Source organism: Canis lupus, chromosome 1, assembly GCF_003254725.2.
Source record: "Canis lupus dingo isolate Sandy chromosome 1, ASM325472v2, whole genome shotgun sequence".
NCBI classification, from domain to species: Eukaryota; Metazoa; Chordata; class Mammalia; order Carnivora; family Canidae; genus Canis; species Canis lupus.
The window spans coordinates 109,294,227-109,317,556 of NC_064243.1; the positions used below are offsets into that span (position 1 = coordinate 109,294,227).

The 23,330-nt window shown below is 55.7% G+C and overlaps 2 protein-coding genes across 2 annotated transcripts; both read left to right on the plus strand.

The window, feature by feature from the left end:
* The first annotated feature begins 1,773 nt into the window (after nucleotides 1-1,773).
* Nucleotides 1,774-12,574, plus strand: DACT3 (dishevelled binding antagonist of beta catenin 3). Its single transcript, XM_025424566.3, has 4 exons — nucleotides 1,774-3,361; nucleotides 8,737-8,833; nucleotides 8,984-9,136; nucleotides 10,299-12,574. Exons 1-4 carry the CDS (start codon nucleotides 2,948-2,950, stop codon nucleotides 11,693-11,695), a joined length of 2,061 nt encoding a protein of 686 aa, XP_025280351.1. The 5' UTR covers nucleotides 1,774-2,947; the 3' UTR covers nucleotides 11,696-12,574.
* An 8,416-nt stretch (nucleotides 12,575-20,990) lies between these two features.
* Nucleotides 20,991-22,626, plus strand: GNG8 (G protein subunit gamma 8). Its single transcript, XM_025421907.2, has 3 exons — nucleotides 20,991-21,074; nucleotides 22,148-22,250; nucleotides 22,436-22,626. The coding sequence occupies exons 2-3, from the start codon at nucleotides 22,167-22,169 to the stop codon at nucleotides 22,562-22,564; spliced, it is 213 nt and encodes a 70-aa protein (XP_025277692.1). The 5' UTR covers nucleotides 20,991-21,074; nucleotides 22,148-22,166; the 3' UTR covers nucleotides 22,565-22,626.
* The last annotated feature ends 704 nt before the right edge of the window (nucleotides 22,627-23,330 follow it).

The following is a 23,330-nucleotide window of genomic DNA, read 5'->3' on the forward strand; positions in this document are numbered from 1 at the left end:
AAATAAATAAGGCAATTATTCACATGAGTCTTGGGATTGCCCCCAGTGACGTGTATTTTTTTAAGAATTCATTTATTTATTTATGAGAGACAAAGAGAGAGAGAGAGGCAGAGACACAGGCAGAAGGAGAAGCAGGCTCCATGCAGGGAGCCCGATGCAGGACTCCATCCCGGGACTCCAGGATCACGCCCTGGGCTGAAGGTGGCGCTAAACCGCTGAGCCACCTGGGCTGCCCAGTGATGTGTATTCTATGTGTAAAGATTTTGCAGACTAGTATCCACCTGTCAGAGGCTGGACTGGCTTCTGGTATCTTGCCAATCCTGTAAGTCCTTTATCAGTTTTGATTCCCCTTCATTCTATGGATGTCTAAACTTCACTCTATCTTCTTCCAAACCTCCACCAAATCCCCCACAAATATAAGACATCTGCCACATTCTGTAAAGGCTGAAAGTCGCCGTGCAGACGCAAGATCCAGGATGACTGTGACCTCCTCCTTCATTAGCATCCAAAGGAGGCTTGGAACAGGAAGCCAAATGCTTAGCAGTAAGCTCTGAGGATTTCATATGGCTTCCAACCATGTTTGAACAACTTTTTAAAAAAGATTTTATTTATTTACTCATGAGAAACACAGAGAGAGAGAGGCAAAGACACAGGCAGAGGGAGAAGCAGCCTCCCTGCAAGGAGCCAGATGCGGGACTCGATCCCAAGGCCCCGGGGATCATGACCTGAGTTGAAGGCAGATGATCAACCACTGAGCGATGCAGGTGCCCAATGTTTAGGCAACTTTTATACCCTGGTTAGGGACTTCCAAGGGAAGGACTTGTGTGTTAAGGTTGGAAGCTACTGCTGGTTCATTTCCAGGGACCCCTCATATGTCATTGTCATCGGTAAGAACAAGAGGCCACCGAGGAAATCTGCAGAACTGTGACTGCTGTTCTTACTCCATCAACCAAGGATCTCTCTGTACCTCCTTCTGGGAACCCTCTCAACTGGCTGCGCTCGGGTCTCAAATCTTGGTTTTACTCCCTTATTCAACCATTAATAATAATCTTTTAATTTATCTTCCTAGGAATACTTGTCTTCGAATGTCCAGTGATCAGAACCTAAGTCCGTTCCAGATCCAACATTCCACGCAAGAAATGGTTCAACTGGCTTTGCACAAAGAACAGAGATGAAAAACCAACCCTGACATCATCCCAGACACTAACTACTGAGAAAATCTCGTTTGAGAGCAAGCTCTCCAAATCCACCTATCATAAATCCCGATCATCTACCCACTGTTGGAAAATTAAGGCTATTTAAGGACAGTCTAGGTGTGTCTTTTTTTTAATATTTTATTTATTCACGAGAGACATAGAGAGGCAGAGGGAGAAGCAGGCTCCCTGTGAAGAGCCTGATGTGAGACTCAATCCTGGGACCCCAGGATCACGCCCTGAGCTGAGGGCAGACGCTCAACCACTGAGCCACTGGTCTGTCTTAAACAAGAGGGGGCTTAGGATTATTGTGTACTTATTTATCAGACCCTTCTGTGGCTCTTTATACACGGAAGGTGCTGGACAAGTATCTCAGTCCTAAGAATGACTGCAGAAGGTAGACAGCATTGACTCCCATCATACAGATAAGGAAACTGAGGCACAGAGGTTAAGCAAGTTTTCCAAGGTCACACAGGTAGAAAGTGGCAGAGCTGGGGCTCACCCCCCAGCCCCCCACCCCCAGGTAGTCTAGTCCCGTGTTTGTTCTCAAGGGCTATCCCTGTTTCTCCAGCTTACCACCAGAATGTCTCTGGTGCCATAAAAGAGGAGATCATAAAAGAGGGAAGTTCTCACATGATCTTCTGTGAGCCCTGGCTTGTAGGGAGTCAAGATCTGTCTGAGAAATGGGTATGAATGTCGGAGCTAGATCTTGAAGGTTGTAGGGACACACACTCGGCGTAGTGACACGGGCTGGCCACCTGAGGGGGCGCCAGCCCGGCTTGCGGAGCCAGGGGAGCCAGAAGGGAACCTTGGAAACCAAAGTCAGGCTCAGACTCTTAGGACCACAGAACGTTGAGAACAGAGCATCTTAGAACGCTGAGAACAAAGCCTCTTAGAACGTCGAACAAAGGCTCCTGGAATCGTCGAATGATGGACGCTATGCCCCACACGATCTGGGAGACAAAAGACGCTTAGATTCTGTTTTGGTCGAATCGGAGAATCTTCAACCCAGGAAGGTCTCATAATTCCAGAATTTGGGATATAACCGATCTCCGACTCTTAGAAGACTGGCTGCAGAATTTGTGAAGCCTGGTGCAAAATGAATATGCGAGGCCCCTTGTTCAAAAAAATAAGAATTTCAAGACGGTGACAGAAGAATATTAAACCAGGCGCGGGGCCCTCCTAAGCTGGTCACATGCCGGTGAAGCCGGTCCCGTTTAGAAGCATTTTTTTAGGGGAGGATGTCGGTCTCAGCTGGCCTCTAGTTTTACAGCGGAGTGTCTGGGAAGGCTTCGTGGAAGAGGAGGCAAAATCAGGGCTCGACTCAATAACCCGTTCCGCCCCCTGCTCAGCCTCAGCGGCTTAGCGTCGCTAGGGGTGGGGGGAGAGGAAAGGCTGCCAACCTGTCACGTGGACCCATTCTCTATTTATAGATCACCCCTGCCCCTTTCGCCGGACAGTCCAATGGTAGCCGGAGCTCGCCCGCAAGGGGGCGGAACCAGCCGCGGGACCGGAGGGGCGCGAACCAATGACATTGGAGCAAGGGCGGACTTGTTTCATTGTGACGCGAGAGGGGGCGTGACTAGGCCCCAAAGGCAGGCAAGCGGTGGGGCGTGGCGAGGCCGCCCCAAGCGGAGCGAGTAGGAAGCTGCGAGCATGCGTCGCGCTGGGGGGCGCGGATGCACCGCCGGGCATCTTCGTCAGGGAGGTAGCAGCCAATAGGCGACGGTTGCTCTGTCGCCGGGGGCGTGGCCATGCAGATAAGGCGCGGGTGGGCGGCCCAATGGGCGGGCGCCTATGCAGATGAGACGGTGACAGCCGGGCCAGCGGGCGGGCAGGCGGGCTGTTGGGGCGGGGAGGTGGGACCCGGAGAGGGGTGGCCGTGGGGCCCGGCCGGGCTGGGGTGGGGGGCCGCAGCCATGATCCGGGCCTTCTCGTTCCCGGTGAGCCCCGAGCGGGGCCGGCTGCGGGGCTGGCTGGAGGGCAGCCTGGCCGGGCTCTGCGAGTTGCACTGGCTCCGGGAGAGGCAGGAGTACCGCGTGCAGCAGGCGCTGCGGCTGGCCCAGCCCGGAATGGGGGGCGCCGAGGCCGAGGACGAGGAGGACGCCGAGGAGGACGAAGATGCGGCGGCGGCGCGCCGGGCCGCAGCGGCCCTGGAGGAGCAGCTGGTGAGGGGCTGTCCGTCCATCCCTCCGCCCCCGTCTGTGTCTATCTGTCTGTCTGTCTCGGTCGGATGCTCAGACACCCGTTCCGGTGGGGGAGGGGGAGAGGACAGGGGGTGGGGCTGGAGACCCAGGAGTACGGGCGGCGGGCGGGCGGGATCTGGCCTCCTCGCCCCCAAACTGGGGAAGGGGGACTGCATCGCCTCCGCCGGAGCCTCGTGAAATGCACAGGCCCCTTCCCCAAAGAAAATTCCTCTGGGTGCTAAGTGTGTGTCAAGCCTGGGCCGAGGATTCGGCATGCGTTGTCTTCTTGCAGCCTGGAGGAAAGGGGGGGGGGGTGATAGTCCCCATTTTACAGAGAAAGAAGCTGAGGCTCAGAGACGGCAAGCGACTCACCCAAGGTCACACAGCCGGGATCCAAACATGCCCCCCTCCGGCCCCGCCAGCAGGGCTCCATCTTCCCTAAGTCCCGGTGTGCTTGGAGATCTCTGGAGGGGGCGGGGTGGGGGGAGGGGATCCTCGGGCCTCCGGAGGGAGGGATCCCTGCTGAGAGGAAGCTTGCAGTCCTTGAGGACCCCGCGGTGATCTTTACTCCCCGGTGACACTTTCCCTCCTTCCCTAGCGGGTCCCGGCCTCGGTTAACCCAAGATGAGGCAGGTCGAGGCGGCGTGGGGGGCTGGCTTCTCAACTCCCCGAGTGCTCTAATGGTAGAGAAGGAGGCAGAGGTCTCCAGAACGACTTCAAGAGCACCACCCCTCTCTCCTCTGTCATTCTCTGCTTCTCCCCGGCTCTTCCTGGATTTCTCTCACTCTCTCCCTACTGCCACATCTCTGTGACTTTCAGTGCCTGTTTCTTAATCTCTCTCTCTGTCTCTCCATCTCGGTCTCCCTGGCCTCCTTTGGCATTTCGGCATCTCTCTCCCTTTTCCCGCCCCACGTCCCTGTCCCTATCTCTCTCTTCCCCTCCCCCCAGCCTGCCAGGCCCCAGACCCTGGCTCCCCTTGCAGATCCCATCCCCAAGCCTGTGTGTGGTCAGAGCTTCCCGTTTGGGGAAACCTGACCCCGGGCGGCGGGGGAGGGGGCTCTCCCTGCTGCTGACCTCCACTGCCCCCTCCCCACATGGGGAATGGGGAGGGGGGGCTGCCGCCAGACTCCGGGGCTGCACGCACAGCCCCTCCCCCGACCGGGAGTGGGACCCTGCACATTCTTCTCGGGAAACAGAAACAGCTGTGGGAGGCCCCACCCCCTCCCAAAGTTAGAGACGCGATGTGGGGGCCTTCACCAGCTCCCCCACCCCACCCCACCCCACCCCAGGCTTGCTGGGCTTGGGAAGGCACCTCCCACCCTACGCACGAGGAGAGGGAGAGAGCATGGGGATGGGCGAGCTGTGTCCTTCCTTCTGTCCCTCAGGCTCTCCCTCTGTCTGCCTCAGTTTCCCCTCTCTGCCCTTCAGCTTCCTCATCCCTGCTGCTGAGTCTCCCCCCCATATATGCCCCTCTGTCTACCCCACCCCCCAGGAGGTGGTAGTGGAGAGGCCTCTTCCCCCCACACTCTCCAGGCAAAGCTCCGTCCCAGCGTCAGGGAGGAGGCGGTGGCAGGCAGCGGGAGGGAGACAGCGATACCGAAGGAGGAATAGAGAAGCGCTAAATATAAACTCCACTGCTGTTGGGGGGTTCCTGGGTCCTTCTGAAGAGGGTGCGGGCACCTCCTTGGATCCCTGAGCCTCTGTCTTACGGTGCTTACCCCTCCCACCCCAAAGACCCTGCCCAGGAATACACTCCCTTTGAAGCAAGAAAGATTGAAGCCAGACTTGATTAGTTTCTAATAGGAATGGTGGAGAGGCAGGGAAAGACCAGGGATATCTCAGAGAAATGAGGTAAGAATCCTGGTTAGGGGTAGGAGTTCTTTTCTCTCTCACCAAGGAAAAGAGTCCCCTTCCAGCAAGAAGGACTTCAGTTAGACTGGCAGAAGGACTTCCTAATAGAGATAAAGGGAATTGGACACAGACTAGGGGCATGTGAGCATGGGAGGAAGAGAGGTCTGGAAAAGTTTGGGCAAAGGGGTCTCCAGGGGTCCTGACCACATGGATGTTAAACCTGCCTGAACTGGGTGGCCACCAGCAGAAGGGCTTGCGAAAGAAAGAGAGAGAAAGAGAGAAAAGAAAAGAAAAAAGAAAAGGAAAGGAAAGAAAAGAAAGGGATGAGGGGCATTGTGGGTACACAGGGAGCCAGATTCAGGCCAAGGTCCTTCTGGTCTTTTGAAGAGTCATTGCTTTGCACCTGGAAGGGACGGGGTCAAACTTACACACAATGGGAGTGTGTAGACTGGGGCCGTGTTGGATGGTCCAGGCATGGGGGAAGAGGAGGCCTCTTCTGTTTGTTCCTTTCACCCTTGCTCTTCCCTTACAGAACAAGGACTGAAATTAGACCTGCAGAACTTACCCCCCACAATCTATCCCCTCCCCTTTTTTAAAGATTTTATTTATTTATTTATTCATGAGAGACACAGAGAGAGAGAGGCAGAGACACAGGCAGAGGGAGAAGCAGGCTCCATGCAGGAAGCCTGATGTGAGAATCGATCCGGGGACTGATCAGGATCAGTCAGGCCTTGAGCCAGAGGGAGACCCTTAACCGCTGAGACACCGGCACCCCCCATCTATTCTTTTATATTTATTTTTATTTACACAAGTGAAACATGACTTTATATTTTCCTTGTTAGAAAGTCATAGTTTTCATGTAATGATAGAACCTAGCATTTATTAAGAGCTTAAAAGGATCTGCTGTTTTAAATCATAGAATCCTCACAATGCCCTGTAAGAGAGAGAGTTGAATGATGCCATGTTACAGATGAGGAAACCAGGGCCCAGAGAGCTGGGGTAACCTGCTCAAGGTCACACAGGGACAGGGGTCTCGTCAGAGATCACCGCCGCCGTCACCTTGGTGTAAATCCTTCCAGACCTCTACCGATGCATCTACCTCTACCAATGCAGTTTACATACCAAGAAATGTAGAGTTTGGCTTTGCTTTTTGCAAATTCCAGTTGCTTGGGTGAGATCTCAGCGATAATGCCAGTGGTTTCTCCAAATGCAGCTGCTGGACTAAGCAGCATCACATGAGAATTTATAAAACATGAGCTTCAGACAGGAATCGGAAGCTCTGGAGGTGGACCCCAGGCCCTTCAGGTAATTCTGACTCCTGCTCGAACTATGCACTTTTTTCTTTTTCTGCTCAATGCTGTATCTTAGTGATGATTCTTTTTTTTTAAAGATTTTTATTTATTTATTTATTCATGAGAGACACACAGAGAGGGAGAGACGTAGGCAGAGGGAGAAGCAGGCTCCCTACAGGGAACCTGATGCGGGACTCGATCCCAGGATCCCAGGATCACACCTGAACCAAAGGCAGATGCTCAACCACTGAGCCACCCAGGCATCCCTCTTAGTGATGATAGAAATTGCCTCCTTCCTTTTTGACAACTGTATAGTATTCTGCCGTCTACATTCATTTTCATCAAACTTTGCATGAGCACCTGCCTTGTGCCAGGCACTGTGCTATGCACCCTGGGAGTGGGGTGGGGTGGGGTTGAGAGAAGGAAACTGCAGTGAACAAAGCAGACAAAAATCTCAGCCTTCCAGGGATGACATTTAGTGAGACAGACCATAACCAAATGACAACCTGATGCATCGTTTTGAGCTGGGAGGTCATTACCGCTGTGTGGCAGAGGCGGAGACAAAGCAGGTCAACGGGTGCCAAGTGACAGGGGAGCTATTTTGGAAAGTCTGGTCAGAGGAGGGCTCGGGTAAGCAAAGATCTGAATGAAGCCAGGGAGTGAGCCAGGAAGAAATGCAGGGGCGGCTCGTCCAGACTGGGCCAGGAGCAGGCCAGGCAGTGTTCCGGGGAACAGCACGGAGCCCAGCGGGGCTAGAGCAGAGTGGGCCAGGGGGCGATTAGTGGGGAACCTGACACGGGGCATATGGGCGGTCTGTGAATTTTTTTGGCCACCCCGAGACTGCACATTTCTCCAGCTTTCCTGGGTTCTGCTCAAAGATGACGCGACCCTGAGCATCTCTGCACACCCAGGGCAGGAGCCCAAAGTGGAATGATTTGTTGACTTTCCTCCCATAAACAAGCCCAGATGGGGGCTTCTGTTCTGGGGGGGAGGGGTGAGCATGGGCAGAGCAGCCACAGAGTAGGAAGCCAGGGGAGGGGGGGCGTCTGCGGGGGAGCCGGCCAGTCTTTCTGCCCTAAATAGGCAGGGCTGGGCGCCTGGCCCCTCAGCCCCTCCTCCCTCCCTCCCTCCTCCCTCCTGCCGTCCAGACAAACCGCTTTTGTCTGAGGGTCAACCGTCAGCCTGTGGCTGCTGCCACCTCTGGCCTCACCCAGACCCATGTGAGACTCTTCCTGGATCTGGCCCTGTTTTCCAAAACGGGGTTTTCCAAATCCTAGGGTCTGGGAGGCCCCACCGGTGTTATTCTAGCTCCTAGCCGCACCACCCCCCATCCCTAGTCACTGCTGCTCCCCTCAAAGGGTTTTCACCTTCATTTATTCTCACTTGATAAGAAATGGTCATTCCCTGCAGCAAGAAGGATCCAGGATAGACTCAATAGAAATTTCTCATGGGGATGCAGAGGGCAGACGCTGGGGGCCTCGGGGTGGGAAAGAAGCAAAGGCAAGAGGAAGATGTGGTTCCTGGGGCAAAACAACCTGCTGTGCTCGTTGGTGTAGTACCAAGACAGGCTAGACTCGCAGTAGGACTTTCCAATAGGCATGGGAGGGGGCAGTGGTTTCTTCCTGAGGGCAGGAGCAAAGAGTTAATATGAGTCGTGGTCAGCCTACTATATCCTCGTGAGGGAAAGGATCGGTCTGCAGCAGGAAGGACTCAAGGAAGACTTGCAGAAGGACTTGCTGATGATAAGGGGCAGTGGGAGAAGATGGGAACATCTGAGAGGAGAAGGCCAAGGACTGGGAGGACGCAGGCCAATGGCTAAGGGATCTGCTAGGTCCTGGATACCGACTTTTAGCAGCAAAAAGTCTGCAAGACTTTTGGAACTTAGGCTCATAGGAGTTAAGGGGCCATAGAGGGAACACCTGACAGAGAGGGGGCAAGGGGTGGGGCCTTCGGAAGCTTATCACGCCTAAGAAAGGAGGATGTAGCTGCTGCAGCACGAAGGGCTCGAGTTAGACAGTCAGAAGGACTTCTTACGGGATGAAGGGACAGAGATCTTGAGGGGGTCCTGGGACTCGGGTAGTGTTCCTTTTACACTTTGGAAATCAGAGCCTCATTTGTCAAAGTGAAGCTCTGCCCATAGGTGGGGAGATGTGGGGGACCAGTCGGCAGAGGATGGGGGGCATTGTGATCATCCTGCTCTCCTCGTGCCCTCAGGAGGCCTTGCCCGGGCTCATCTGGGACCTGGGCCAGCAGCTTGGAGACCTGAGCCTGGAGTCTGGGGGACTGGAACAGGAGAGCGGGCGCAGCTCAGGTGAGCAGGTGCAGAGGGAGCAGGGTCTGCCTGGGACACCCCCACCCTTCCTACTGTCCCGGACCTAGGCTCCTGTCTCTGCCTCTTTCTACACCACTGGCTTCCCCACCCAGGCCCCTGATTCTCTCTCCTCCTCTCCTTGGAATCCAGGCTTCTATGAAGACCCCAGCTCCACAGGAGGTCCAGACTCACCACCCTCAACCTTCTGTGGGGACAGTGGCTTCTCTGGATCTGGCTCCTATGGACGCCTGGGTCCCTCTGAACCCCGGGGCATCTATGCCAGCGAGAGGCCCAAGTCCCTAGGTAAGGTGGGTGGGGTTGGGCCCCGAGAGCCAGGGAATGGACAGTAAGAGAATGGTTCTGAGCACACGCTTCTGAGTCAGGCTGACCTGGATTCAAATTCTGGCTGTGACATTCCCTCTCCGTGTGATTTTGAGCATGTTGCATCTTTCTGGGCCTCTGTTTCTCCATCTGTTAAAATGGGATTAATAACAGCACCTACCTCAGAGGGAAGTTTTACATATTCAGGGAGCCTCAGCCCTTATTGCCATTGGACTTGGCACATGGTAGCCCCTCGGTAAGCAGAAACTGCTGTTGTTCATGTGTGCAAGTAAGTTTCTGAGTTCCCACTCTGTGCCAGCTTAGCACCGTGAGGGATACGACAGTGGAAAAGGAAAACAAACAAACAAACAAAAAAAACACCCTTGTCCTCATAAACCTGACTTCCCAGTGGGAGAAACAGATAATCTACAAGATAAATAAGATATAGATGTGTAGGATGAGAGGAAAGTTAGGGAAGGGGGCTAGGGAGGGCACCCCTCATTAAAAAAAAAAGATTTTATTTATTCATGAGAGATACAGACACAGGCAAAGGGAGAAGCAGGTTCCCCATGGGGAGCCTGATGGAGGACTCGATCCCACGACCCTGGGATCACGACCTGAGCCGAAGGCAGACGCTCAACCGCTGAGCCTCCCAGGCAACTGGGGGTCCCCTTTTGAGCTGGGGACGAAGATGCAATTTTAGGAGACATGGCTAGCGAGGGCGTCACTGAGAGTGTGACACCTGAGTGGCGCCCTAAAGTACGTGAGGGAGGGGGCCAAACAGAGACCCTCGGGGAAGAGTGTTCAGGGAGCGGACACAGCAAGTGCAAAGGTCCGTGAGGCTGGAACGTGACTGGCAGGTGCTTCCAGGAGGTCAGTGGAGCTGAAGGCCCATAATTATGGAAAAGAGGGGTTAGAGATGGAGGGCAAGCGGCAGAGGCAGGACACACCACTCAGGGCCTCGGGAAGATTCTGTCATGAACCTGGTATAAGGGGGCGGGGGAGAGCAGAGGTTTGGTTGACAGCAGAAGAGGACGGGGGTTGGCCACTTGACCCTCCTAGGCTCATGGAGCAAGGGCTTCGAGTCCCTCCACTCTCTTCCTTCTTTTTTTTTTTTTTTTTTTTTTTTTGCCTCCTTCCCCAGGAGACGCCAGCCCCAGCGCTCCGGAGGCGGTGAGCGCTCGGGCCGCCGTGCCGCGATCGTACTCGGCGCCCTACCCGACGGCAGCGGGCTCCGCGGGCCCCGAGGCCTGCTCCTCCGCGGAGCGGCGGGCCCGCGCGGGGCCCTTCCTGACGCCCAGCCCCCTGCACGCCGTGGCGCTGCGCAGCCCGCGGCCCTGCGCCCGGCCCCCGGCGGACTCTCCGGACCCGTCGGGCGCGGGGCGGCCCCTGGACGGCTACATCTCGGCGCTCCTGCGCAGGCGCCGCCGCCGGGGGGCGGGCCAGCCCCGGACCAGTCCCGGGGGCGCGGACGGGGGCCCGCGGCGCCAGAACAGCGTGCGCCAGAGGCCGCCCGACGTGTCCCCGCCCCCCGGAGGCGCGCGGCCCGCGCCCGAGCCCCCGGTGGAGCGCGCGGGGGGCCGCCCCGCCAGCCCGGCCGCCCTGGGCCGCGGCTGGGCCCCGCCGTGGGAGTCGGAGCCGGCGCCCGAGCCCGCCGCGCCGCCCGCCGCTCCGTCGCCCCCCGACAGCCCGGCCGAGGGTCGCCTGGTGAAGGCGCAGTACATCCCGGGCGCGCAGGCCGCCACCCGCGGCCTCCCCGGGCGCGCGGCGCGCCGCAAAGCGCCGCCACTGACCCGCGGCCGCAGCGTGGAGCAGTCCCCGCCCCGGGAGCGTCCCCGGGCCGCCGGCCGCCGCGGACGCGTGACGGAGGCCTCCGGCCGCAGGGGCTCGCCCAGGGCGCGCAAGGCCGCGCGCTCTCAGTCCGAGACCAGTCTGCTGGGCCGCGCGGCCGCGGCGCCCCCGGGGCCCCCCAAGTACCCCACGGCCGAACGGGAAGAGCCCCGGCCGCCGAGGCCCCGCCGCGGCCCCGCGCCCACGCTCGCGGCTCAGGCCGCGGGGTCCTGCCGCCGCTGGCGCTCCACGGCCGAGATCGACGCGGCGGACGGGCGCCGCGGCCGGCCCCGAGCCCCCGCGGCCCGCGGCCCGGGGCCCGGCCCGTCGCCGTCAGCCCCTCCGCGCCGCCTCCTCTACGGCTGCGCGGGCAGCGACTCCGAGTGCTCCGCGGGGCGCGTGGGGCCCCTGGGACGCCGGGGGCCCGCGGGCGGCGTTGGCGGCGGCTACGGGGAGAGCGAGTCGAGCGCCAGCGAGGGGGAGTCGCCGGCCTTCAGCTCCGCGTCCAGCGACTCGGACGGCAGCGGTGGCCTGGTGTGGCCGCAGCAGCTGGTGGCGGCCACCGCCGCCTCCGGGCCCGGGGGTGGCGCAGGTGGAGGGGCGCCCGCGGGCCCCGCCAAAGTCTTCGTGAAGATCAAGGCTTCTCACGCACTCAAGAAAAAGATACTGCGTTTCCGTTCGGGTTCTCTCAAGGTCATGACTACGGTGTGAGTTTGGGAATTGCTTGGGCTCCGCCTTCATGGCCTCTGCACCACCACGCTCCCAGTCACTGGCCCTTCCATACCTCCCTTCCAAAGACCACCATCTTCTCTGCTTCCAAAGACCCTTCCTCACTGCCCCCCATCCACTGCAGTCTTGGTTGAAAAGGCTCCCCCTCCACCATAGGGAGGAATGGGGGAGGAGCCCTGTTTGACACTGTCAGCTGCTGGCTCTGCAGCCCTTGGGCAAGAAAGTTCCCTTTGTCTGGGCCTCACTTTCCTCATCTGTACAATGGGTGTACTATGGTATGCAGAAGGGGCAATTCAGTTTGAATTTCCCCGTTTTAGTTTAGACGCTTAGTCCGTTTGTTCCCGTTCACTTCTGTCACTGAACCCTCTTATTCCTCCTTTCCATGCCCAGATGCGGTGTCTCCCCCCAACCCCCCATTCACAAAGTGCCCCCGTCCACGTCCCTGGATTCTTGGGATATCCCCTTGGCACCATGGTCAGAGACTCCGTGTCTGACCCGGGTGGTGCCTGCAGAGTGCCCTGGAAAAGGAAGGAGCACTGACTTTGGGGTTTTGAGGGTCAATTAGGAGGTGGTAACACCTGGAAAGAAAGACTCTTTCACCTCTATCCCTGGACAGTTGTAGGGGATTAGGAGGTAAGAGAGGGGAAGGAAGATGGCTTCTATCTCGGTGCCCCCCCTTTCTCCCCTGCTGAGAGGGAGTGGGGGAGCCCAGGAAGACCCTCAGCTGTTCCAATCCAGTATTTTTTTTCTTTTTTAAAATTACTGTATTTATTATGACGATGGTGACTCCCCAGTGCACAGGGGGGCCAGACTCTGTGTGTTTCTCTAACCTCTTTGTAAATAAATGCACAGTGTTACATATGTGGTGGGCTCTTCTTCTGTGGTAAAATGAGAGATGTGGTTTTCCTTTGGACTAACATTAAGTGAGTGACTCCTGTTTGCTTTGAATATAGTAGTGTCCAAAACCAGATGGGAAATCTCAGGGTGGGTCTCAACCTCATTTTCCTACCACCGGCTATTTTACTACAATGAATCTGACCTTTGATTCAGTTGTGTTTGAGTATAAACATGGTTTCATAAAAATATAGGTGAAGGGACAACCCCAAACTCCTCTCAAAGTCCTCATCATCAGGTTGATTATGTTTATCTGTTTGCCTACATATATGAATCTGAATAACTCTATGAATATTTAACCATTAAATACTTATGTGTATAGTTCTACCATATATATTTATATAAATTGAGTTATATATTTACATTGTTTATCACTGTTTTTGGTGGGATTAAGTCATCTGTGTCCAGAGATTTCTTAATGGGAAGGATTTTGATTAAGAATTGGATTTTTTAGGGGCACCTAGGTGGCTCAGTTGGTTAACTGTCTGACTCTTGATTTCAGCTCAGATCATGGTCTCAGTGTTGTGAGATTGAGCCTGGAGTTGGGCTCCACACTGGGCATGGAGCCTGCTTAAGATTCTCTCTCTCTCTCTCTCTCCCTCTGCCTCCCCTCCACCCCCACTCCTGTTCTATCTCTCTCTCTCTCTCAAAAGAAAAAAAAATGGAGTTCTTTGATGGTTATAGCACTATTTAGCTTTTCTGTTTCTTCCTGTGTCAGTTTTTACTAAGTTATATTCGTCTAGGAATTTGTCCATTTCATCTAAATTTAGATGACATATTTTCCTGCCACTTTTTAAAAAATTTTATTTTTAAGTAATCTCTGCCCCCATCGTGGGGCCTAAACTCATAACTCTGAGATTAAGAGTCATGTACTCTACCAATAGAGCCAGCCAGGTGCTCCCATCACTGTATTATCAATAGCTCCATAGGAATCCACTGTGAGAATGTCAGCTCTCCCAATTCTTTTGCTGTTAAGGATTTTGCTGCAATAATGTCCTTGTACATACTTCTGTGTATACATGTATGCATTTCCAGAGGCTCCACTCCTAGAAATAGAATTGCTTGGTCATTAGAGTATGCTCATTTAAAAACTTTTATTTATTTATTTTTTAAATTTTTAATTTTTTATTTATTTATGATAGTCACACACACACACAGAGAGAGAGAGAGAGAGAGAGAGAGAGAGAGAGAGAGAGAGAGAGAGGCAGAGACACAGGCAGAGGGAGAAACAGGCTCCATGCACCGGGAGCCCAGAGAGAGAGAGAGAGAGAGAGAGGCAGAGACACAGGCAGAGGGAGAAACAGGCTCCATGCACCGGGAGCCCGACGTGGGATTCGATCCTGGGTCTCCAGGATCGCGTCCTGGGCCAAAGGCAGGCGCTAAACCACTGCGCCACCCAGGGATCCCCTAAAAACTTTTATTTTTTAAAAATATCTTGTTTATTTATTTGACAGAGAGAGAGAGAGCACAAGCAAGAAGAGCAACAGAGGGAGGGGAAGAAGCAGGCAGCTTGATGTGGGACTCGATCCTAGGACCCTGGGATCATGACCTGAGCTGAAGGCAGATGCTTAATTGACTGAGCCACCCAGGTGCCCCTATTTAAGAACATTTAATTGACACTGCCACACTTCCTTCCACTAAGAGTGCCCTCAATTGACATTTACAACAGCAATTTCTGAAATGCCCATTTTCTTTCTTTCTTCTTTCTTTCTTTCTTTCTTTCTTTCTTTCTTTCTTTCTTTCTTTCTTTCTTTCTTTCTTTCTTTCTTTCTTCTTTTGAAGATTTTATTTATTTGACAGAGTACAAGGATAAGCAGGGGGAGCAGGAAAGGGAGAAGGAGAAGCAGGCTCCCAACTGAACAGGGAGCCCAATGTGGGGCTTAATCCCAGGACCCTGAGATCAGGACCTGAGTTGAAGGCAGACGCTTAATCAGACTGAACCACCCAGGCGCCCCTGCGATGCCCATTTTCCCACCTGTTTACCAAACATTTGTGCCAATCTTATGGGGGAAAACTGTGTTGTTTTAATTAGCATGTCTCCTCTGTTTTTTTTTAAGATTTTATTTATTTATTCATGAGAGACACACAGAGGCAGAGACACAGGCAGAAGGAGAAGTGGGCTCCTTGAGGGGAGCCCTATGTGGGACTCCATCCCAGGATCCGACCTGAGCCAAAGGCAGACACTTAACACTGAGCCGCCCAGGTGCCCTTCACTCCCCGTTTTCTTGAGGCAACACATACTTTTGTATGTTTATTGAACCACTTTTAATTCTATGAATTGCCTGTTCACACCCTTTGCCCATATTTCTATTGGATAAGTTCAGTAATCATGCCGATTTCATGGATGGGTAAGTAGAAGTTTGGGGAGGGTCCATTAGAACCCTGATCATACAGCAAGGAGGAGGGAGCTAAGGCTAGGACCCAAACTCCTCCTGACACTACAGTCTGAAGAATGGTATTTGTGCTTCTTTGACTTTTGTGTCTACACGGGTGGGTCCACCTCTCTGTAGCTTTGAACTCAGAGAACAGAGAGCAGACCTGCTATGCTCACCTGCATGTCTAGTGCCCACGGAGGCAGTGGGGAAATAGCAAGGAACAAAACAGAAAAAAAAAAAAAAAAGTTCCTGTAGAGTACCAATCAATAGAAGTCAGTTTTGAACATTTGCCAGGAAAAGTGATTGCTTGTCAGGCCTTTGGGAATATTTGCCCCATCTCCGTTCCATAAGGGAGGCAACTGTACTCAGAAAGGGGGAGGGACTTGTGTAAGGCTACTGGACCACTCAGTAGCCAAAATAGTTGAAGTACAAAAGGATGATCTTCCTTCTCTTTTAAGATTTTAGTGCTTACTCATTAAAAAAAAAAAAAAAAAAGGTAGCAGCGGGACACCTGGCTGGCTCAGTCGGTAAAGCATGTGACTCAATCTCAGGGTGGGGAGTTCAAGTCCTACGTTGGACATGGAGCCTACTTTTAAAAATAAAACAAAACAAAACAAAATAAAACAGTTGGGGCAGCAACGATGGCCCAGCGGTTTGGTGCCACCTTCGACCCAGGGTGTGATCCTGGAGACCTGGGATCGAGTCCTACATTAGGCTCCCTGCATGGAGCCTGCTTCTCCCTCTGCCTGTGTCTCTGTCTCTCTTTCTCTCTGTGTCTGTCTTGAATAAATAAATAAAATCTTAAAATAAATTAAAAAAATAAATAATAAAACAGGGACGACTGAGTGCCTCAGCAGTTGAGTGCCTCCCTTTGGCCCAGGGCATGATCCTGGGGTCCAGGGATCGAGTCCCGCATCGGGCTCCTTGCCTGGAGCCTGCTTCTCCCTCTGCCTGTGTCTCTGCCTCTCTCTCTCTCTCTCTGTGTGTCTATCATAAATAAATAAATCTTTAAAAATAAATAAATAAATAAAACAAAAAAGCTAACAATAAATTGAGCTGAGCATTTAAAAAAAAAGGTTTTATTTATTTATTCATGAGAGACAGAGAGAGAGAGGTAGAGACAGAGGCAGAGGGAGGAGCAGGCTCCCTGAAGGAAGCCCGATGTGGGATTCCATCCCAGGACCCCAGGATCACGACCTGAGCCAGAGGCAGATGTTCAGCCACTGAGCCACCCTGGCGTCCCAATAAATTGAGCATTTATTGCATGCCAGAGTCTAATCTCAGTGACTCATTTAATCCTCACAACGTGGACAGCATATTAGATAGATATATAGATACTATTATGCCCATTTTACAGATGGAGAAACTGAGGCACAGAGGTGGTAGGTAACTTGCCTGAAGTAAATCAGTAAGTAGCAAAGCCAGATTTAAGTTCAGGCTGCCTAAGAGTCCATCCATGTTCTTAAGCACTGACCTGCATAGCCTATTCACTACACGGATTATCCCTAGAAGGGTGCAAAAGGAACTGCTTACAGGGATGGGAGCTGGGGAGGGGGGTAGGGGTGTTGACATAAATACATAAATTCTATGATTTATTGAAGGTGGTAAGGACTATGGGGAAATACTGAGCAGAGATATGAGGGAATTGGGTGGGATGGGGGAGCAGAGGAGTCTGTGATTTTACATAGAGTGATTGGGATGGTCTAATTAAGAAAGTGTCATTTGAAAAGAGATCTGAAGGATGTGGGGAACGAAGCTTGTGAAGGTCTTGGGGGTCGGACAACAGTGGTGGGAATAGCTAGAGTGGGGGCCCGAGAATGGTCGGGTCCATCACATTGTGTGGGGCCGCATGGGCCTTGGCGAGGATTTCGGTTTTTACTTTGAGGGAGAATGCTGAGCACAAGAGGGACTTAGGTTTGGGGGGTGGGCAGGGAGGGAGGTGAAAAGGTTAACAGCTCTACTGAGATATAATTCATCTACCATAGACTTCACCCATATAGAGTTCGGGGACGCTTCAGGTGACTCAGTGATTGAGCATCTGCTTTTGGCTCAGGGGGTGATCCCAGGGTCCTGGGATCCAGTCCCACATTGGGCTCCCCACAGGGAGCCTGCTTCTCCCTCTGCCTATGTCTCTGCCTCTCTTTCTGTCTTTCATGAATAAATAAATGAAATCTTTTTTTAAAAAATATAGAGTTCAGTGGCTTTTAGTAGATTCACAGAGTTGTGCAACTCTCACCATGATGAATCCTCCACTATCCCCTGGCCCTGGAAACCACTAGTCTGACTCCCTGTCCTTATATATTGGCCCATTCTGGACATTTCATATCAATGGAATCATGCAATATGTGGCCTTTTGTGACCGCCTTCTTTCACTTAGCATGATGTTTTCCAAGTTTATTCTGAGGCAGCACGTCTCAGTGCTTCGTTTCTTTTTATTGCCAAAGCTATCCCATGGTCTGGACAGACCACATTTAATCTTTCCACTCATTAGTTGATAGATATTTGGGCTTTTTCCTCTTGGGAGCTGTTATGAATAATGCTGCTATGAACGTTCACGTACAAGTTTTTGGGTGGACGTATGTTTTCGTTTCTTTTAGGTAGATACCTTGGGAAGGAATTGCTGGGCCACATGGTGAGCTTAACCTTTTGAGGAACTGCCAGGCAGCTTGCCACAGTGGCTGCACCATTTTACTTCCCACCATCGGTATGTGAGGGTTCCAACTTCACCTCCTTGCTAACACTTGCTATTATCTGGGGAGATTATTTCAAGCAGGGTCCCTCTGGTTGCTTTGTGGGGACCAGGATGAGGGAAGCCAGTGAGGAATGTGGCTGGACCAGAGTGCGAGCAGCAGAGGAGGTGAGAAGTGACTGGGCACCCAGGACAGTCCCAAGCTGGAGTTAATGGCATTTGTTACTATGTCAGTTGGGGTGCCAGGGAGGGAGGGAAGTCAAGAATGACCCCAAAGATTTACTCTCAGATGGCTGAGGCTGCAGAAGAGGGTTTGGCGGGTGCAACCGATGGAGCTCAGTGTCAGTGCCGTGTGAGACCCACCAGACCTCCAGTTGGGAATATACAGCAGGCGATTGGGTAGTTGACCCTACTGTTGGCGTTCACTGCACATTTCTTGAATAATTCAAGCCAGAACTGAAGCCGAATCCAGGGTCCCAGTCTCCCCCTCTAAAAAATGGTCACAATAATACCACTGATCCTAGGCTGTCACGAGGCTGGGGCGATTCCTTTGCAGCACAACACCACACTGCACACCTGGAAACTAAAGTCATGCGTGGGGTGGAGAGACGGCTGGGGTCTGCAGCTCGGGCGAGAAATGCAGGTTGTGTACGCTTCAAGCAGCGTCCGTCGGTCCGTCTCCCCCGTCCCCCAGCGTCTGGCTGCCGTCTGGGAGGGGAATAGGAGCCTGGGTCGTCACCCTGTCTTCCCCCACTCTAAGCTGGGTTTCCTCCTTGGGGGCGGCCCGGGCCAAAAAACTGCTGATGGAAACCAGCTGCGGGAGGCGCAGAGGCTCGGCGCAAGCCCAGGCCCCTCCCCGGCGCCGGCAGACCCCGCTAAGGAGGGGGACGAGGGCGCCCCAGCTCCCCTCCCCCCCTTCCGCAGCCGGGCCCGGGGCCCTGGCACGTCCGGCGCGCCTGATGCTTTCCAGATGTGAGCCCGGTTCCCTTCCCCCACCTGGCCCCGTGTCTCCTGCGGGGTTGGCGGCGGGGGAGTCAGGGTCCGATACTCTCAGATGGAATCGCCACCAGGCACCCGGCCCGCTGTCCCCTCCCCGCCCTTCTCGCTTCCCCGTCTAGGCGATAAAAAGCGAATTGGGACCGGCTGACTGCGTGGAGACGCTCCTTGCAGCACCTCCGGCTCTCCCCAACCCCGCCCCTCGGGGCACGCCTCCTCCGGCCCACGCCCCCAATGGTACGCCCCGGACGCGCCCCTTCGGAACCCCGCCCCCGCCCCCGCGGCCCCGCCCCGGCCGCCCCGCCCCCGCCCCGAGGCCCCGCCCCCGGCCGCCCCGGCCCCGCCTCCGCCACCAGCCCCTGTGGGCTGCTCGGTGTGCGAGCCGGACTGTCCGCCTCGGTGTCTCTGGCTGTCTCTGGCTCTCTACGTTCCTGTGTGTCTCTCCTATACCCGGCACGTCTCTGTCTCTGCAACCCCCTGTCTCTTTCTCACCTAGTCCCTAGGTCTCAATCTCTCCACATTTCTGTCTCTGCGTCTCTCTCTGCCACTCTCTCTGCCTCTCCCCACCTCTCTTTGAATTTCTCAGCTTCAGTCTCTCGCCCTGGCCTCCAGCCCCCTGCGCCCTGCAGCGTCCGGGTCTCCCTCCCGGGGGTGCTTCTCCCGCCCGCCCTAATATCCCTCCGCCTACGGCTCTGGCGCGGCGGGCCGCGAGCGCCCCCGTGTGGTCATCCGGGGGCTGTCGCAAGAAGGCCCGGAGGGTTGAGTGTGGGCGCCCACAGGGGTGTGCGAGGGCAAGGAGAGACACTGAGTGTCCCTGGGTGACACCGGGGAATGGCGTGAGACGCCGAGAGATAGTATGAGCGTGTACTACCTTGGGATTGTGCGTGACGCTAGAGGTTGTTGTGTGGCTGTGTGACCTGGGGAGATTTTGTGACCACCAGACACAGGGTGTGACTGTGAAACCACGTGTTACGCCGAAAGGTTGTGTGCGGCTGTGCCTGTGAGATGGGAAAGATCACATGCAGGTGACTGCGTGGGACCCTGAGAGGCTGGCTCTGCCTGAGACACTATTCGTGGGGCTGGTGGTGACATTGAGACTATGAAGGAACGAGAGATTGTGTGGCACAGTGTGCAACGTGGGGAGACATGAGGGCCTGTGTGTGTCATGCGGGCAAACGTGTGTGACAGAGGGTGAGACAGAATGAGTATGACACACCCAGAAGGGGCGTGGGAAGTCGGTGTGACAGGCCCAAGGGGGAATAGGTGTGACAGAGGGACCGTGTGAGTGTGACAGCATATGTCAACCACACTGGTGAACTGTGAGAAGCCGTGTGACTCTGTGTGACACAGATCATGTGGGATAGTGAGACACACAAGGCGTTGTGACAGCCCTCCAGGGGTTGTGTGACCGTGCAGGGCACAAGCAGATGAGAACATGAGTGAGAGACCTTGTGCCCGTGTAAGTGTGCAATACACGAGACTGCTGGGTGAGGGTGGTGACAGCTGAGGGTAACGGGGACTGTGAGGGGCTCAGCAGGAGCTCGTTTGCATGATGGGGTGTGTGTGGGGGGACACTCTGTGAGGGATGGTGTAAGATTGTGTGTGACACCAGTAGACTGTGCAAAAGTGAGCATGAGTGTGTATGTGGGGATCCCTGGACGTGGGACTGCGTGTCACCGTGTAACACCATGTGCTGTTGAGTGACAGTGCTCAACAAAGATGTCGTGTAATTCCATGTCCCAGTGTGAGACCCTGACACAGTGAATGTGTGTGATGGACACACATTGAGAGACTGTGTGTGACACGGGGCGAACCTCCGTTTGCACCTTTGATACTCTAAGATAGTGTATCTGTGCTTGTGCCAGGTGGCACTGGGGATGACGTGACATCTGACACATTGTGAGACATTGCGTGACATTTTGAGGGGCCGCGTGACTGTGGCACTGTAGGACACTCTGTGGGGAACACCAGGGTGTTGTGAGACAGTGAGGTGGCGGGCACCTGCATGTGAGGGGGGCCGTCTGTGGTGGGGTGACCCCGGGGGGCAGCTGTGACAGGGTGGGAGAGCACGTGTGATGGGGGGGGACAAGCTGCACGGGCCTCACAGGAGGGGTGTGTGTGACCTGGCGTAAGTGTGGGGTGTGGGGCACACCTGTGAGTGAGTGTGCGTGCGTGTTCCGGAGGGACAGAGACAAAGAGAGAAAGGGAGAGACAGAGACACAGAAAGACAAAGGGGAAGGACATCGGGAGGGGGCCAGGGTGCGGGCCGGCGCGGTGGCAGCGGGAGGAGGCGGGCCTCAGGGGCTGCGCCCCGGGGGAGGGGGCGGGGCGGGCCTGGGAGCGGGGGACACCCAGACGCGGTCTCCCAGCCGCCACCTGCCCGCCAGCCCGGCCGGAGCTGCAACAGGTAGGAGGCTCGGGTCTCCCCACCGCGCAGTTAATCCCTCTGCCCCAGATTGCAGCCATGGTCTGTCCGCCTGGGAATGAATGAATGAGTGAGCGAATGAATGACTTTCTACTTCGCGTCTCCATCAGCCAGTCTCTGCCCCCGCCCCTCCACCTCCCTCTCCCTGTCCCCCCAGCCCTCCTCTCCTCTGTCCCCTATCCCCGCGGTGCCTCTCTCTGCCGCTCCGATCATCCCTCTCCTTTCCCACCCCCTCACTCCATCCCTCCCGGACCCCCCACCTCCCCTTCTCTGTCCCCCCACCGTCCCCTCTGTGCCTCCGTCCCCCTGGATCACTCCATCCCTTTCTTTATGCCTCAATTTGTCCTCCCCTCCCTCTACTCCTTCCATTGCTTCATCCCTCCATCCTCCCTGCCCGTCTCCCCGGTCCTGGCTGGGTTACCCGCCCCCCACCCCCCAGCCCTCTCTCCGGCTGCTAATGAGCAGAGGAGCCTTTGAGGTGGCCAGGGCTGGGGTGGGGGAGCGCCCCGAGGGGGCCGGAGGGGGCAGCTGCTGCCAAGGCCCTAATGAGGCCCCCTCTGCGCCTTTCCCGCCGCGATCTTAATTCCTTGTTCTCCCCGGAGCCACCGCTAATTGGCCTGGGGAGGCCCCCCTCCTGGCTCCTGCTCGGTCCCCGGGGGGCCCAGGACACCTGGATCCTGATCCAGCACCTGTGGCCTCGTTGGGTCCCTCCCTCCACCTGCGGGGCGGCCTCGCATCCGTGCTTCCCTCCTGCCTCCCCTGGCCCCTCCTGTCCCTCCCTGCACCTGGCCCTGGGTACCCCATCCTAGGCACCCTCCACCCTCCGCTCTTACCCCTCTCCTCCCACACGTCCTGCTTTGGCCTGCCTCTGCCCCCCCACCCCCGTCTGTGCGTGTCTCTTCATTCCTCCTCCCCCCCTCTGTTTTCCTGTCCCTCCCTCCACCTCTGGCATCCCCAACCCCGTCGCGGGCCCCACTACCGCAGCCACCCTCACCTGGGGCCCCAGGCTTGCCCGAGCCTAACGCTCTCAGCCCCCCACTCCCGCCGGCCTCTAGGCTCTTCCCACCCTTAGCCATGTCCAACAACATGGCCAAGATCGCGGAGGCCCGCAAGACGGTGGAACAGCTGAAGCTGGAGGTGAACCTCGACCGCATGAAGGTGCGGGGACGCGCTGGGGTGGAAGGCGGGGGCTCCGGGGCGGGGGACCGCACCCCGCGCTGCTGGGGGTGGGGCCCGCGGGATGATTCCTTTCCCAGCTGGGGTGGACCCGGGGGCGGGGCTCGGTGGGGGCGTGGTCGGGGCGGGGCCTCGGGCGAGGACGGATTCCGCGCGGGCGCCCGCAGGTGTCGCAGGCGGCGGCCGAGCTCCTGGCCTTCTGCGAGACGCACGCCAAAGACGACCCGCTGGTGACGCCGGTGCCGGCCGCGGAGAACCCCTTCCGCGACAAGCGCCTCTTTTGCGTCCTGCTCTGAGTCTTCCCGACAGCTTACCCTCCCGGGGCCAAAGTATGAATCCAATAAACGTGGTGACTGTGGTAGTGCCTGTGCTTTCTGGGAAACTGAGGCACGCCCGGAGCTTGGGGCATCGTGGGGGAACCTGTGTCCCTTCTCATCCCTTCTGAGTGTGTGTGTGTGTGTGTGTGTGTGTGTGTGTGGAGCGTGCTGGGAGGTGAGGGTGTGCAGGAGTGTGTAGGGTGTGCGGTGTGGATGCAGAGGGGGCGAGGGAGGGGAAATGAGCCCTCTGGGCTCCGACCTCCACTGAGCCCTCCACGATCTTGAATTTGTTTAATTATTCCAGTAGCTCCGCAGCTGGGCTGCTAGTATAGTATCCATTTTGCAAATGAGGAAACAGCCAAAGGAGTTCCCTTACTCCAAGCCACACAGCTAGGAGGGAATGGGGTGAAGACTGGCATCCAGCACTGGAACCCCGAAACCCCTGAACTAGCCTCTCTCCTCCCTTGGGTTGTCGATTTTTAGGAGCCTCTGTGCTCATCCTGCCTTTCTCACCCCCTGAATGACTCCACGCCCTGCCACAGGCTTGCTTACCTCTGTCCTTAGCACTGATCTCTGTTGTTCTGGTTGCTCTTGACCAGCCCCCTGCTGAGTGAAGCTGGGCACATAATTGTCACGGAGACAGCCCTGACCTTGCCCTCTTGGGGCTCAGTATCCAGTAGGAGAGACAGACCTATCCCCAGATAATGATGACACAGAGTGGGCTGGGCTGGGGTGTGGGAGTTCA

Bases quoted from the DNA above. Each gene is read 5' to 3' on its own strand.
- GNG8 (XM_025421907.2), top strand. From the start codon at position 22,167: ATGTCCAACAACATGGCCAAGATCGCGGAGGCCCGCAAGACGGTGGAA. The intron at 22,251-22,435 runs GTGCGGGGACGC...GGGCGCCCGCAG, and splicing joins TGAACCTCGACCGCATGAAG to GTGTCGCAGGCGGCGGCCGA.
- DACT3 (XM_025424566.3), top strand. From the start codon at position 2,948: ATGCAGATAAGGCGCGGGTGGGCGGCCCAATGGGCGGGCGCCTATGCA. The intron at 3,362-8,736 runs GTGAGGGGCTGT...TCGTGCCCTCAG, and splicing joins CGGCCCTGGAGGAGCAGCTG to GAGGCCTTGCCCGGGCTCAT. The intron at 9,137-10,298 runs GTAAGGTGGGTG...CTCCTTCCCCAG, and splicing joins CGAGAGGCCCAAGTCCCTAG to GAGACGCCAGCCCCAGCGCT.